General features: G+C 40.3%; 1 protein-coding gene across 1 annotated transcript in view; it reads right to left on the bottom strand.

Moving 5' to 3' along the window:
• The window catches only part of grid1a (glutamate receptor, ionotropic, delta 1a), a 96,332-nt gene that overhangs the window by 28,491 nt on the left and 52,164 nt on the right, over nucleotides 1–15,677 (bottom strand). Inside the window, exons 4-6 of the mRNA XM_030070845.1 lie at nucleotides 7,898–8,071; nucleotides 4,860–5,021; nucleotides 3,409–3,528 (exon numbers count right to left, since the gene is read on the bottom strand). Of these exons, the coding sequence (XP_029926705.1) occupies nucleotides 3,409–3,528; nucleotides 4,860–5,021; nucleotides 7,898–8,071 (456 nt within the window). The remainder of the gene's footprint in view (nucleotides 1–3,408; nucleotides 3,529–4,859; nucleotides 5,022–7,897; nucleotides 8,072–15,677) is intronic.

The following is a 15,677-nucleotide window of genomic DNA, read 5'->3' as shown; positions in this document are numbered from 1 at the left end:
TGAATTACATTTGAGTCAGGTGAAGGGTAGAAACACACACACACACATATATATATGCACTATATTCCCAGAACACTACTGTATACTACTACAGAATACTACTTATACTTCTTTTCTTTTGGAAGCTAAACAAATAGACAACATCGATGACAGACCTCTGAATTGCTCTGGACACCGACTGCATCTGATCCTCCATGAGAGCAAGCAGCGCAAAACAAAAATACAAACTGCTTTCTTGACCAGGGAAACAAGCAGAACTACCTGATAAACCAAGTTCCTGTGAAATCAAGCTGTAAGAAAGGCTAAAACACCATCTCTTTGAAGAAAACCCTTCAAAGCTGACTTTACTTGTAAGTATTTTATTTTATGTCATCTATTTCAGACGAAACTGGTTCCAAAGCTGCAATGATTACACTATCCTTGAAAGAAACCATTATTGTTTTGAAAATTCAGCTGCACTCTCCTTTCTTTGTTATCAATATACCTGCCCTGAAACACTGATTGGCTGTTCCTCTTCAAAGCAGAGCTGAAAACCAGTCCAGTGGCCTCGGACTTCGGGTTGGATAGTGTTCACTTCTAAAACAATAACAAGTACCGGTAAACAGTATCGCCTGCGATTCTCAGAAAATTATTTCAGCATTGAATGGAATAATCATACAGAAAAATATGGCTGTATTTTATCTAGGTTTGAATAAGTTGTGTTGATATAAAAATGAAAAATTTACCCTTACACTTTTTCAACACTGCTCAATTAGAAATAATTACAGGAGCATTAAGTAATTTTTTAGTTTTATCAGCCTCTATTGGTAACCAAATTTCAGCATCAACAAGTTTTTTTTGGACAGCTTACAGTAACCTGCAAGGAACGGGGATATGGAAGTTTTCACAACAGAGCAAATAAGCCAGCTTATTAGAGCAGCATCAGAAATTGAAATATAATGCTCATATTCTGCTAGTGGACAACAGTAATTGAGCTTAATGCACCTTTAATCAATGTAATGATAATTACAATTATAAAGGCCATGTTGTTGCGTTTACATAAAGTCTATATGATGATGAGTCTGCATGAGGCACACATACGTGGCTAGGAGGAACAATTACACTCAAATGAATAGACTTTTTGCTACGAGGATCTTTGTGTAATCTGGAAGTCATTAGCAATATCTGCTTAGAGAAGAGCTGACACATCAATAAGAGCAAACTAGGAAACCAAAACAACAACAGCATCGATCACTCTGCAGCAGCACTGGATGGTGGAGAAAATTCACAGTAGCCATCCAGGAAATAGTATTTCAGTCTTCATTACAGTTTCTAACCAAAAAGACGCCTCATCTAAGAGCCATCAGGCTGGGGAGAAAATGGACTGAATGCAGATAAACGATGATGGAGAGGGAGGAAACTAGGTCTGAAAAATGGGGAGGAATGGATGGAAAGGAGAGAAGAGAGCAAGAGGGGAGGGGGAGGGGGAGGACGGGTGATGAGGTGAAGATAAAAGAGAGGAGGATAAAATGAGCATGGCTTAGAGGGGCGGATGTGGGTTGGTGGGGCTTGAGCGGGCACACTAACATTGTTACACTCCACTCGAAAGACTCATGACAACATGACATCGTATTACAGAGGGAGCCTCGTGATGGTGTGACCTTTTTAGATGGCTGACAACTAAATAAGTAAAACCTGTGCACAATGCGAGACCAGGGACGTATATGAACATCCTTTTCTAGGGGTCCAGAGCAGAGGGGTGCATGAGACTGTGTATTTTCTCCCAGTAAATGGCTGTGCCAAGTAGTGGGCAGGCAGACTGATAGGCATGCCAGGTAATGAACAACAGCAGTGAATGCATTTGGCATCCCGCTGACCGGCCTTGCTGTCCCCTTCTGCCTCTAATGATTTTGAGATACAAGCGCCCACATGCTAGCATGCTCCCTGGCCTCTGCACCCTGTTTGCCTGGCTGCGTGCTCTCACTATCCGCAATCCAAAGCAAACAGTGTGTACTACATATGTTTGTGTATTAATGCAGTCTAGTGGTCAAATGTTTGTGCTGTGTATAAATGTGTGGCTGTGCTTGTGCATCGTAATGTGTATGCATGTTTCCATGCCTCATGCAGCTTTTCTCAGCTAATGCTAATGACCACATTATGATGAATTGGCTCCATGATTCCAGTTAGGCTGAGTGGTGATTAAATCTTCATTACCGCTTCTGGTCAGTCCTGCTCTACATAGATTGCCAGGAAACTCAATTCTTCTTCATTCTGCAAGAAGTCCCTGACTGAATCAGGACATCCACAACAACAAACAAATTACACCCAGCAGTGCACAAACAAGGCGCTCAATCTCTCACTTAAATTCTACAACACTTGAGGATCACGCAGGCTTCCTGGGAACATGCTCTTCTCTGAAATGGTCAGGGCACATTGCCTTCTGTCTCCCAGTAAAAACATATGTGCTGCCTTATGATCACATAACCCCTATCCAAACATAATAAAGTCAACAGGGGGAAATAAATGTGCAAAACAACCCCTGATAAACCCCAGATAAACATTTGTCAGCCTCGTGGGCTATAAATGACTCAACATCAAAAGAGACTGATTATAATTCACTATCAAAATACTCGGGCTTTCAATTGCATGATATGCTGTTTAGACTAATATGAACTCTGCCTTGCACCCTGGGCACTGGCTGTTGTGTCTTAACAGACACCTGTTGTTTGCTGGCCGAGATGGCCGGAGTGATGAAATGGAAGACAAAACCACACTGATCTGCCTGGTCCAAGAGCTCCAGTAGAGGGCACCCTCAAACCTGACACACAGCTAACAAAGGTTCAGGTAGTTCATGAAACCCAACTGAACTCAAAAACCATATAGGATAGTAAACACAATCGACAGCTGGAAGCTCTCATTATATAGCCCTGAAATAGCTACCGTGTAGATAGTGTGGTCCCCCCAGGGATCCTTAAGAGGGTTGCAGGGAAATTTTGAGGAATAGATTAATTTAACTCTTATTTTCTGTCTTCATAAGGTGTCACTCTGTGATAATATATTGCTATTTTAATCATCAATTTCATTGTACCTCCATGCCTACAGCAGAGACAGTTATGTAACCCTAGTTTTATTTACTAACAAAAAGCTTTTCAGAAGGAGTTCCTCAGGACAAACTCTTACCAAATGGTCTGCATGTCTAATGCATCTCTGTCTGGGACATGAAAGGGTTCCCAACCTTTTTGGACATTAAAAATGTGGGGCACCCACAAGGCAGATAAACCATCCTTGCTTAAGCTTATTTTTCAAATAATATAGCATTTGTATCAACCTACTTGGCATACCAGAAGAGTTCAGTCCACCACATGTGGACATTTCAGTGTCTCAAGAGGTGTCAATTACCGACAAGTATACCTAATTATCTGGACTGACCCGTTTGGCGTCTTTCCCGAAGGTTTCACTGTAGCTCGTTCCAAGAATCTCAAATTGTACATGGGAATTAGAGCCCTCGGCGCGGAAGTCCATCATCCCAGTCAGACCACTGATCCGTCCCTATAGCAATAGCAAGCAGTATAATTAGTATGGGTGAGGTCATGACATGACAGTCTTAATAATGCTGTTAGTGTACTTGTTTGTTTGTGGGTGTGCAGTGGTTGTTTGTGTATGTGTGCGCATGTATGTGTGAAGAGGGGAAAAGGAAAATAAACTCCAGACTTCTTTTGGGTACAGTGGGTGAACTCATTTACACCTAATTATTTACAACACATTTTTTTTTTTTTTTTAATTAAATGGATTCAGGTAAGCCACTTTCCTGGAATATCATGTATATGGCATATCTTCCTTCTTTGAGACAGTACAGTGCAGGGGAAGATACACGCTAACAAATGGCTTATGCCATATGTACTGTATGGAGTAAATGTAAGCAGCATTTTAAGTCTCAGGACAATATGTTCTTTTGTGATTGTTCACCTCTCCCAGAAAACAATTTTGTTTATCATTCATACTGTACTGCATTAGTCACTGTTTGAATCACAGCATATGATTCATACAAATGACCCCTTTAGTTGGCACACTCAAAAACCTTTTCTCTGATGGTGATCCAGTTTTATTTTAAAAAATAAATAAATAATATATATTTTTCAGATGGTGGTTTGCTTGTGTTGTAAAAAAAAAAAAAAAAAAAAAAAAAAAAAGAAACACCTCTCATGACAAATTCTAATACATCTCTGGAATCAGAGCATGGTTTCCTGAATTGAAGGAAACCAAGTGATGGCAGCTTACAATTTCTTTTGAATGTCACCGCGAGTCAGATGTGACAAGAAAAATCTTTTTTACTGTTTCCTTGCTTTATGATTGGTGTGGTCAGCTCTTGTCACACATGAGATTAAATCAGCATGGCCCTATAACCAAGGGAAATTCCAATTGTCAGTTGGAAAAGGATGAAATTAAACCAATGCACTGCATATGTGGATGCATTTCAATGAGAGAACTAAGAGTATCACAGAAGCTTAAAGAGATCAGAGTCAGGAATCTGCCATAGCCCTGAAATCCATCTCTTAGCCAAACATGGAGATCAAAACTGATAATCAGCTTCTTTACACTTATTTCACGAAATGCTAAACTAAATTTACATCTTCTGAGAGACGAGCATAAGTCATAGTGGTTCTGTGAACTTGCAGTGAACTTCCTGAGTACCTCTTAGTACATAGTGTTATAGCTACTCTTATAAAATCATTCATTATAGAATAATATTGGGAATTATTTTATGACTATGGCTGCCCTTGTTTATAGTAAATTAAAAGCAATTCTGTGATATGAAAAATGATTAAAAAGTAATTTAAAAAAGCAAGACAAAAATCATATCAAGTTAAACAGAGAAATACCTTTTGTATGGTGTCCAGCATGGACCATCCTCCATTCCATGGCTTGGTAGACTTCCTCATGCAGTTGAGGCTGGCCATGCTGTGCCACTTCCTGTCCTCCAGTTTCCTGTAGAAGGCGTTGGCCAGCATCAAGACGCTGTCATACAGGTAGAGGTTGGACACCTGGTGTAGAGATGAAAAAAAAAAAAAAAAAAAAAAAAAAAACATTTTAATCAAGGAATTCTTGAGTTTTGTTCTTGTTGCTGCCGTTAGTGTTGTTAGTCCTATATAACACAAATCAATGTCTCTAATTATGTCTAATTATCAAATTATGCCTCCAAATACGCACGCACACACACAAACACACACACACACACACACACACACACACACACACACACACACACATAAATGTGTGTGTGTGTGTGTGTTATTAATCAATAAGCAAGAAGTTTCCTTTGTAGTTGTGAGTGTCCTCACTTCCCAAAAATGCCCCCACTGTTTAAATATGCATGCTGGTCCTCACTATATAGTATATGCAAGTACACACACACACACATGCACACAAGATACACTATAAGATAACCCATAACCTCATACATTTTGCTGAACAATGTGAGGGCCACAGACAGAAACATGCAAGCAGCTGTCTGCCATTCTGTTCCTTGTGAGGTTATATGGGAAATGAAATTCTCAGTGGGGGATAAATGCTCGTCTCCCCGGCTTGGAGAGAGCATGAAAAGCATGGTGACCCTGGTGAACTGTCCCTCTCCAGTTTGACAATGTCACAGCAGCTCTTGGTGAGGAGACAAAAGAGTTTCCTCGTGGATTACAGTTATACTGAAGAGTGAAAAGGCCAGACCTGCTGAACTCAGCAGCGGCCCAGTTCTGACATTAGTGGACAATCTTTACCATTTTCACTCTCACAGGAACTTTGCAGTTTGCAGTGAAGTCTGATGAAGGTGAAGGTTGCTTTGCTGAATAGTCTTGGGATTTGCCTTTCTCACAGGTGGTAACAGTGAATTCTTTTTAAGGTAGATGTGAGGTCTCCATCACAAGGAAAAGGCTAAATTCACAATAAATACATTGAAATACATTGTAGACGTGGACAGCTGATTACAAGCTGCTTTCTTCAGTGCACTTCAGAGTAGAACGTGTGTTGAATGTGTGCATCCCCCCCCGTCTTGATGTGCTGCTGTGGATTTGATGGCTCCTCTAGGTCAGGTTAAGTCAAATCTCATGAAAACATGAGACTCATGGAGGCAATCAATACAAGTTGCCACACCAGACACTGAGTTCAAGATGAGTGCAGACCTAGGTCATGAAACACTTGCTGAACATACAAGTGAAGTTCTCTCTCCCTTGATCTCAGCAGTTGATGGCCAAGGCCAGGTGAATTCTAAGTCAGTAGCTGTGGGTTTCTGAGATCACACCACAGTCAATGATTAGGGGAGAAATTAATATAGGAAAGCTCTCCAGCCTCCTCCGTGCTTCACTATTCTGACGAACGCTTTAACTGCCATTACCCGATATTTAACCCTCTTTCATGTGAATTATTGAGAACCGTGGGTGCACACACCACATGGTTTTGCCATCTGTCCGGAGTATGGATGAAAAGGAATTTGAACATTTCAATAGAGCTACAGGGAACACAGTCATTCCACTCCAGATGGATAGAGAACATTCTAAGATGTGTAAAGGGGCACTCATAACTTTATATCCAATGAAATAAGAACGAGCAAGGTTACTGAGGTGCACCAAGGAAGGAAATGTGAGAGTGATAATGAAGTTGTAGTAATACTGAGGAGCATATCTTCCCTCCCCTGACCTTCAGTATCAAGGTGACCTCACCTTGTGATCAGTTCCTGGTTGAAAAACCTTTAATACAAACCTTGGGTAGTGTAATCTGTGTAAGAGCACGCTTTCAAGCATGGAAGCCCTTAGTAGTAGTACATCTGTGTTAGCTGAGTAATTTGAAACAAATAATATGCATTTTTTATATTCATGGCCATATGAGACACTAGAAATTAACTGTTCTATTGAGTTAAGTCCATATTCAGTTGCATTCATATTAAGTAAACCACTTGGCAGACTATATCGTGGCTATATCAGTCCATGGGTGCATATACTGTGCTTTTAGTATAGTGTGGGCAATCAAGCTGGAACTGCACCCATAAGCCCTTATGGCAAAAGCACCATGCACAGAACAAATGAGATCCACACCATATTTGTTTTATGTTTCTGCCACTGTGGCTGCCAGGGATAACAAGTGTCCCACCTGTTTCCTCTGGAACATAGATGAAACATGGTGGTTATTATAAATACACCGAAATAACGCTTGGACAGCAATACCACCGCATGGAACAGTACTCAATAAATGTACATCCATCATACCTTGAACGTGATAGCAACACTTTATTAATACATTTTACATATTTTAGTGTCTAAAAGACTGTGCATTTGTAGAGGTGCAGTTACTGTATTTCAGCCAAGATCAATATGCTGTTTTCTGTGATGATACGCTCTTTTTGTACTTGCAATAAGCATTATTAATTCTTTTTAAAAATTCAGTGTACCTGAGTATAATGACAACAAGCATCATCTATATATTCTATGAATGTATGGCATTATGTCAATATATGTCACAATGTAAACTGATACATTAACCCCTTAAACTTTAATTTTTCCCGTAAGTAGCTTCAAAGTAAGACAAAACGTCTATATTATGCAACAATATAACAATATAGTGTACTCTGTATTCTATCTGCTGGTTGTTGAGTGCATGCAGTCATCAAATGCAAGATGCCACTGTTTTACTTCTGCACCACTGCATCAAATAGAAAAGTCTACATGACTTGTACACCATTTTACACACATTTCCCTGTAGCTCAGCAGGACATATTTGCGTTTTGGGATATCCACTACATTTTAAAATAAAGTTATGTGGGTTTGAACACAGCTCAGATGAGCCACAAGCATTTATAATGGAAAACACACCAGTGGGAATGGCGGCCAAGCACTATCATATCTAATGCTTCCACACTAAAATGTCTTTGTACCTCCAGGGACTGCAGGTAGCCCTCCTGTGGGTCACAAAGCAGGGAAGAGATGCGATGATTGTTCCTCATGCAGCGAATGTTGGTGTCTCTCCACATCGGGAAGATCTGACGAATGATGGTCATGCGGCCCAGAGAGCTGTGGACAAGCTCCATCATCTCTGCATCGCTTACCTCCTGAGGACGGAGACAGCACAGGAGGAAATTTAGCTGGAATGGCCTTGGTCATTAATGCAAACAAAGTCGAGCTGCACTTTTCATCTCATTTGAATTTTTGCATGGTGCTGTGCCATGACACAAAGCACGAGTGTGCAGTTTCTGACACAGGCAGTTTGCTGAGTGGAACTTTGGTTGAGAAACAAATCTTCTGAGGCGCCGCTTTGCCTTCTTCCTGAGCAATTACCATAGCCACTGGCACTTCAACTGCAGGTCATGGACTTTCAACAGAACTCGGAGTAATTAGATGTGAGGCGAGGTGAGGTAAAGTTTGTGATGAAAAAGTAAAGGGGTGGACAAGTGATATGCCCTGAATTTTGAAATGCAAACCATTCTGCTCACCGGGTTTGGTGTTTTTGACATAAACCCAGACTTCTTCACTCATCAACAGAAGCTTCGTTTTCATGTTTTTAATGCCTTGAATCCATTAGGCTATTATACTTTGAAATTTTTATAAAGGAATTTTAATTAAATATCCAATAGCTTTATATAAATTATTACATAACAATACTGCATATTTTATGATTGTTGTGTTTCAGTCAAATTAACAAAGCAATATCCCAACAACAATATCACAAGTATCTCCTCTGCAATATTAGTGGATGTGACCCTTGGCCTTTTTGTGCATGCAAACAAAGTCAGTGAGGAGTGTATGAGTGCAGGGTCACTGGACACCCACCCTTAGCAGAATCAGATCAATAGTGATGAGACCCTGAACTGCCAGCAACTCTCCAGAGCTGGACAATGGTCACTGCTGAAACTGACAGAGAGCCCTTTGGGAAACGTTGGGGTCATACAATGTCTGACAATACAGCTGCAGGGTTACAACAAAACTTGCTTGGGTTGTTAAATCCCCTCACCATGTGTGCCTGAATCCCTGCTCTCTTCTATGTTTCCCATCAGACATTTTGAACTCTCCTTCTTGAACTGGCCCCTGTGTTCTTATTCCTGGACTTTGTGCTCCCTATACCTCTCCACCGGTGTTCATTTCTGTGTACTACAGTGCCTCTCTCCCTCCGTTCTTTATGTGCCTTTTCAATCTCTTTTTATCTTGCCATCTCTCTCTCTCTCCCTCTCTTTCTCTACCTTTCTTCACCCAGCAGTCTATCTTGCTCGATCTTATTTCACACCCTTTGTGTCTCAGTGCGCTTTCTTTCTGTCTTCCATTTCCACTGCTTCCCTTCCACTGCCCAGCCTCACTGTCCACACCCCACGGCATATACATGTTGATAGACCAAGTTAATATTAATCAAAGCAATTATATCAATCATAATCAAAAGCAATAGAGACAAACACATCTGAGCATTTCAAGCCTATAAGATTCATTAAGACAGCTACATAAAGGTTTTAATTACCAGCCAATTCGAAACCCCCTGCGGCTTTGCCAGAATAATGGGATGGAATAATGAGGTAGTGCACAGGTATGTCTGGTTAAATGAAGTTCTAATTTATTATTCAAACATTTCAGACTGTACATAATTAAATAACTAAGTAAATTAAACACTTTAGGCCTAAATTGGCTGAAATTTAGAGTCCTTTCAGTGATTCTGTAGATTTTTTTTTTTTTTCTTGCAGTGGTGTATTTTCAGCAGCAGCAACGCAGGAGCAGGAGCACCATAGGAGAACTACCGGCAGCAGCGTGACTGTGTGCCCCTGTGATCTGACTGTGATCACACATTGCCGTTTGTCACCTTGATCATGAAGGTGCACCTGGGTAGAAACATACATTTGATCTGATTTATTGTGGCGCTGCAATGCACGTTGACTGTCTTAAAAATAAATAAATAAAAAAGTGAATGTTCCACTTCTCAGCCAACAGCAGGACGTCTATGATAGATGATTTGAATCATCAGCTTTCAGGGGGCAGCCCTAGAAGAGAATTATGTGACAATGTGGTGCACTCTTTCTCCCAAATATAGTATTCCCAAATCTCTAAACTGTGTACAGGATGAGTAATGCAGGTGATTCTGGCTCATCTAGTTTTATCCTCATATTTCTGACTCTTGACAGTCAGTCAGCTGTAAAATATGAATATTCATGAGTTGCCATGTCACATTAATCAGATAAATTATGCTGCATGGTTCAGGGAACTGTAACCTCACGTCCAAGCTAATAACTTCCTGTGCCACCCAGTCTGTTCTTCCACCATCAGAGGTGACCTTTGTGTCACAACCTGACCTGGCAGTGACACTGACCAATGGGATATGGCTGACCAATTGCAGGCCTCTTTATCTCCCTTTGAGGGGACAGTACAGACCATTAAGCCACAATTAGCAAACCAGTATTACTTATTCCACTTGTATAATAGACACTCACAAAAAGACCAATTATGTAAAGGATATAATAGACAGACGCATAACGGCTTCTTGATGTGGTATCATTGCTCAACCCCCATTGCAACGGCACTTCCAATATGCCATTGGGTTGTCACTATGCGATTGGCCGGGAGGACAACATGACACAAATCAAGCAGGCAACTATATTTTGCAGCTTGTCAATTATGTATTGACACATTCTGAAATATAGTGAGCATCTACAGAGAAACACAGAGACATTGATGTGAGCAGTCTTCGTATCATTGCATTAAACTGCATGATAAAACATGCACATGGATTTTTGATAAAAGTACAGCAGCGCAGCGAATCCCACTGGTGTACATATTCATTGCAGTAAGACAGATGAAAATATGTCTGAAATGTCTGAGAGTAATACATCACCAGTCAAACAAAAAATGGAAATTTTCAGGGTTTTGAAATCTGCTGTTAGCTACAAAATCAACTCAGGGGGTAAACTCCTTGGAGGTCTCGAGGAAACCCTCTCACCACGAGAAACGGCAAACACAGCACAGCCATGTTTCAATGACAGACGACCACCAAAATACATTAATCAAATCAAGTTAAGCTGACAGATAGGCTAAATTATCCTCTTTGTGCTGCTCAGTCAACGTTATTAATCTTTTACAAGAAATAAATAAAAAATTTACCGGTAATCACTGTGGAGATTTAATTAGAAGTTAAGGTGCTTTTTGAAACTGCAGGCAACTAAAGTGAGAGGTGATGAGAGTCAGAGAGGAAGAGGAAAATACTGTAGCTAGATTAATATGACAAGGATTGTTCTTGCCTGCAAAGTAGGCTATATGTATACCGCTATTTCTGTGTCCTCTCAATGTATTGCTGAGAAAGAGAACATTGTTTTTGGTAGAAAATATGTCATATATATTGCATTGTTTTGTTGATTTGTGAGCCTCTGACCCCTAACATCTGAGATGTAGTTGTCTAAATCACTTATATGCAGGAAGTCCGTTGAGGAAGAAAAAACCTGACAGTACTTTCACAAATAAATAAATGTAATAACACTGAAAAATGGGTACTGGGACATGTTTTTTTTTTTTTTATATTGGCATAAACCACTTTGCTTGCACTTGGTTATATGTGCTAAAATTGTTATTTTTACCTGTTATAGCCCAGGGGAGCACCAGTTAAGTAGTGAGGATATTTTACCAGCATGTGCACTCACATCATGTCCTTTAGGTAACTACACAGCCCAACACTCGACCAAAGTTCAATTTTAAGTTTTTGAATCTTATGAAATTTTGTCTTTTTTTCTTGCATTCCTATACAAATAGCACTTAGCTATACTAATTACAAGGAAAAGATTAATGTTTAAGAGTTGGTAAAAATGAATAAGTACAGTACACTTTTCCTCTTTGAGTTTGCCATTAGTCTAGATGTGATTACTACCAGCTGCTATTGCTATATATGGCATTAAGTGAAACCTTTAGCCTTCCTAGTGCTTTTTGTTACTGTGAGATTGAGGAGATTTACATGAGTTCAGGCCTCGAGTCACTTTCTTGAGGATCGTTCGAACCTAATTAGCCTGTTACGCTAATGATGATAAAGCGTGCTCTTTATTAATAATTCTCTCCAGCATTGCCAGCAGAAAACAGGTTAGTTAAGTAATTATTGTGCTTTTTGTAATTATACTTTTCATTATGGCATTCTGTTTCAGTCATATTGTTTTTCTTGCACTGATGCAGCAAAATTAACTCACAGATACTGCTTTTGTGACTCTGCAGCTACTTTCAGGAGTCAAAGGTACTTACTGCATATAATATTTCCTTTACTGGGCAAATTATCATATGGACTGCAAACCACAAGTCACTGGTTTGCCCAACCTAATGCTGTTTACTTACTGATATACAACACAGTTCAAATCATTACAGATTTTAGCACTGGTGTGTTCAATGTAACACATGCACATGCATTTCCATTTGGACATTGTATATGGTTCAAACAGCAATGAGAATTTACTATTTGTGCTCTGACTAGGCTAATTTCAACTTAAATTATACCCTGGTCAATGTATTTTGGCTATTTTATCCTTTTAGTCTTTTTATGATTTTATCCTTGCACTATCCCTTCTATATACTTATAGATAATATAGGCTACCTTATGCTCCTTGAGGTTATCATGTATTTGTCTTGTCTTGTAAATGCCTCAGTCTGCAGTAATTTCCCTTGTGGATAAATAAAATCCCTAACTACCTACCTCCTGTACGTACATGTTTCTCTTCAAATTGTAATTTTCTCAAATGGCTCTTATATGTACAGACATAGTCGAGTAAAACAGCCACATAAGATATATCGTACAATGGGAGTGTCACACATAAGCAATTTGCCAAATGGTTTTTATATGAGTTTCTATACTGTCTTGAGATATCTTAAAACATGATGTTGTGAAAATGGAGTGATGCCTGTGAGCTAGTTCAGGCAACTTGAGCTGAACTGCTACATGTGACATGCCATGTGACATGCTTCACTCTTCATATCATCTGGCAAACACACTTTCCCAATTTGCAGGCTATTTAAGCCGCAGAAATTTCTTATCTCTCTCTCTGACGTGCCAGTGCCTCTGGTGCCCTGCATCAGCATTGCTGCCTGGTTTTTCTGCCCCACCACCACCCCGGCATCCACCTGTATGTGGGCACCGGCTAGGAGGGAGTATTTACTCATCACTCCCCAATATCTCTACGTAAACATATCTGCGGGGAGTGATGCAGTCAGGTTAGTTGCCTGACTGAACTGCATAAATGTTCAGCAAACACCTTCAGTGTAAGATAACCAGGACAACATCAAAAAATTCCATAATGTCAGTGCACGTGAATCCAGTTATGACTTGGTCTGCGAAATTCATCTCTGTAGCGATAGTGTTGCTTTATTTGTTCCACTCGTTTTACCCAGAACATCTTTCTGCGAAATTCAGTTCCTGTGCCTAATTGAGAAATATAATGTTTATTTTTTCACATGTAGTCTCTTAAAAGTCCACCTCCCTATCCTAAAGTCTGGTGTGGCAGAGATAGTGTCAACAGAATGGGGTTTCCATCTGACTTGGTTGACGGGCAGTTACCCAAGACATCAGTCATATCATGGCTGTCCTCCCTGACTCTGTCACGCCAGCCAGCGCCTCCTAATCCATCAAACATTCTGAGGTGTCACCGTCCCATCTTGGAGGGAAAAAAACAACAACAAATCCTCCCAGGATGCGCCATCTATCTAGGCCCACTAGACAGTGTCAGACGTAGACACCCTTCCATGCGTAGGCAGCAGCAACAGCAGCACCCTGGTTTAGTGGGTGATTTAGGGAGAGGGATGCCTGCCTGTCATCCCTGTGCCCTCCACCATGTTCACATCAAGTCCTGCTGCAATGTTACACTCCAATTCCTAAGAATACGGTGTGCTTTTTTCTTTTGTTTCATGTCCCAAGGGATCTCAAGCTCAAAATGTTTCTTCACAACCCAGAAGAGTTGAGATAAGTGGTCTGTCTTTGGCAGCAGCCACAAACAGGTCGGAGTTAACTAAAGCAACAACCATGTAGAACAGCCATGTGGAGTAGTTTTTATTGAGTAAGAAAGCTTTACTGGTCTACATGGTGAGCAGTGTGTTTCTCTATGTGTGCATGTACTTGTATCTGTGTTTTTATGAACGCATGTACATGTTTATGACTTTGAAGCCTTTGTGTGCATAACCCATTGGCATACTTGTGCAATTTTGTGCAATTTTGTGCAATGTGCAATTTTGTGCACCTATGTTTTAGCCTGTGAATGTTCCATGTATCTCTTAATCTTATCACAAGTGGAACATACACAATTTTAATTTTAACACAATATTGATCTATACTTGAGTGTTTTATCATGACTTTATCTTATTTTTATCAATATTTTGATCTGCTCTTTTATCTCCTTTAAAAGCACATTGAGTTGCTTTCTGCATGAAATGTGCTCTATAAATAAAATTGCCATTGCCATTGCTTTGAGCCGTCGCAAACCCTCTTTTGGTGAAAAAAAAAAAAAGGACTATTGTTGGTTTTTGTGACTCTGCCTCATTGCATACACATTTATGGGAGTTCCCTCTCAAAGCTAAAACGCTGGAAGAGGATTATGGAAATGAATCATCTATTCTGATTCAAGGCTGACAATAAACGCCAACTCAGTGACTGCGTGGGCTATTTAAGGACTGTGAAAAGCTTGTCTTATCTTTGGCACAAACATGTACTAATGCATGGAACAATCTTAATTATTGTGAAGAACCAGGCGAAGGCAAGACATTTTACATTTGAAACTCAAAAATTCCAAACACTCCCAACTTTCTCCGGTCTGATACTGCTGTTGGCAGCAGTGTTGTCGCCACAAATGCACCGACCGTCGGCCACTTGTTGTGGGGATTTCCCTAAGCTTTTCGTCTCTGCTCGAGGGTCTCAGCAGGCAGTGGCAGATGTTTTGTTTTTTTATTTCCTTATATTTTCATCAGAGGTAACTCTGACCTAAAAATATTAAGCCTTCTTAAGCAACCATGTAGAACAGACATGTAGAGTAGTTAAGTTTTTACTTTCCTGAGTTTTTCTCCAGATTCATTTACAGCATAGCAGGCTTCCAAATGTACATGGTGCCATAGATGGAAAACAGATTAAACTGATCCCACCAGCCAAAAATGGATATATGCTTCTAAACAGAAAGATGTGCAAAACAGGTGTTTATGTTGCACCGGTGACTGATCACGTTGTTGGGGAATCTACAGCTGTGTTCATTTTCATACTGATTCTTAGTAGATAGGGCGTTAAATTGGCAACAACCACAGGCACAATGTGGCGCAAAATTCAGGGCAAATAGCGCCTCCATTAGTAAATCTGGCCCCTAGTGTGTGAGCGATAACTTCACTGAAAAGCGGATTTCTCATGAAGTTATGTCATGCTGTCGTGCACTATTTCACATGCTGTCATCAGTAATGTCATTGTAAGGCTTGCACCAACTGTGAGTAAAATTACAGAACTACCGGGGTATTAGCTGGATATTCTTATTCTTTTCTAGCTGTTCCCAAAAGCCCTAATGCCTTATGCTTTCTCAGCCTGCAACCCCATCCATCTGACTCTGTCCCATTATCACATGTCTGACATGACAACTACATTCATTGTGCCACATGTTGCCGCTGGTGGCAGATTAACATAACCGCTTGTCATGAGCGCTGAATGAGACATGAGACCTCCCTCTGACTACGTGGGGTCTCAGGGTTGGC

Source organism: Myripristis murdjan, chromosome 15 (genome assembly GCF_902150065.1).
Source record: "Myripristis murdjan chromosome 15, fMyrMur1.1, whole genome shotgun sequence".
Taxonomy (NCBI): domain Eukaryota; kingdom Metazoa; phylum Chordata; class Actinopteri; order Holocentriformes; family Holocentridae; genus Myripristis; species Myripristis murdjan.
The sequence above is the reverse complement of the archived record's forward strand: the minus strand, read 5'-3'. Positions and strand labels throughout refer to the sequence as shown.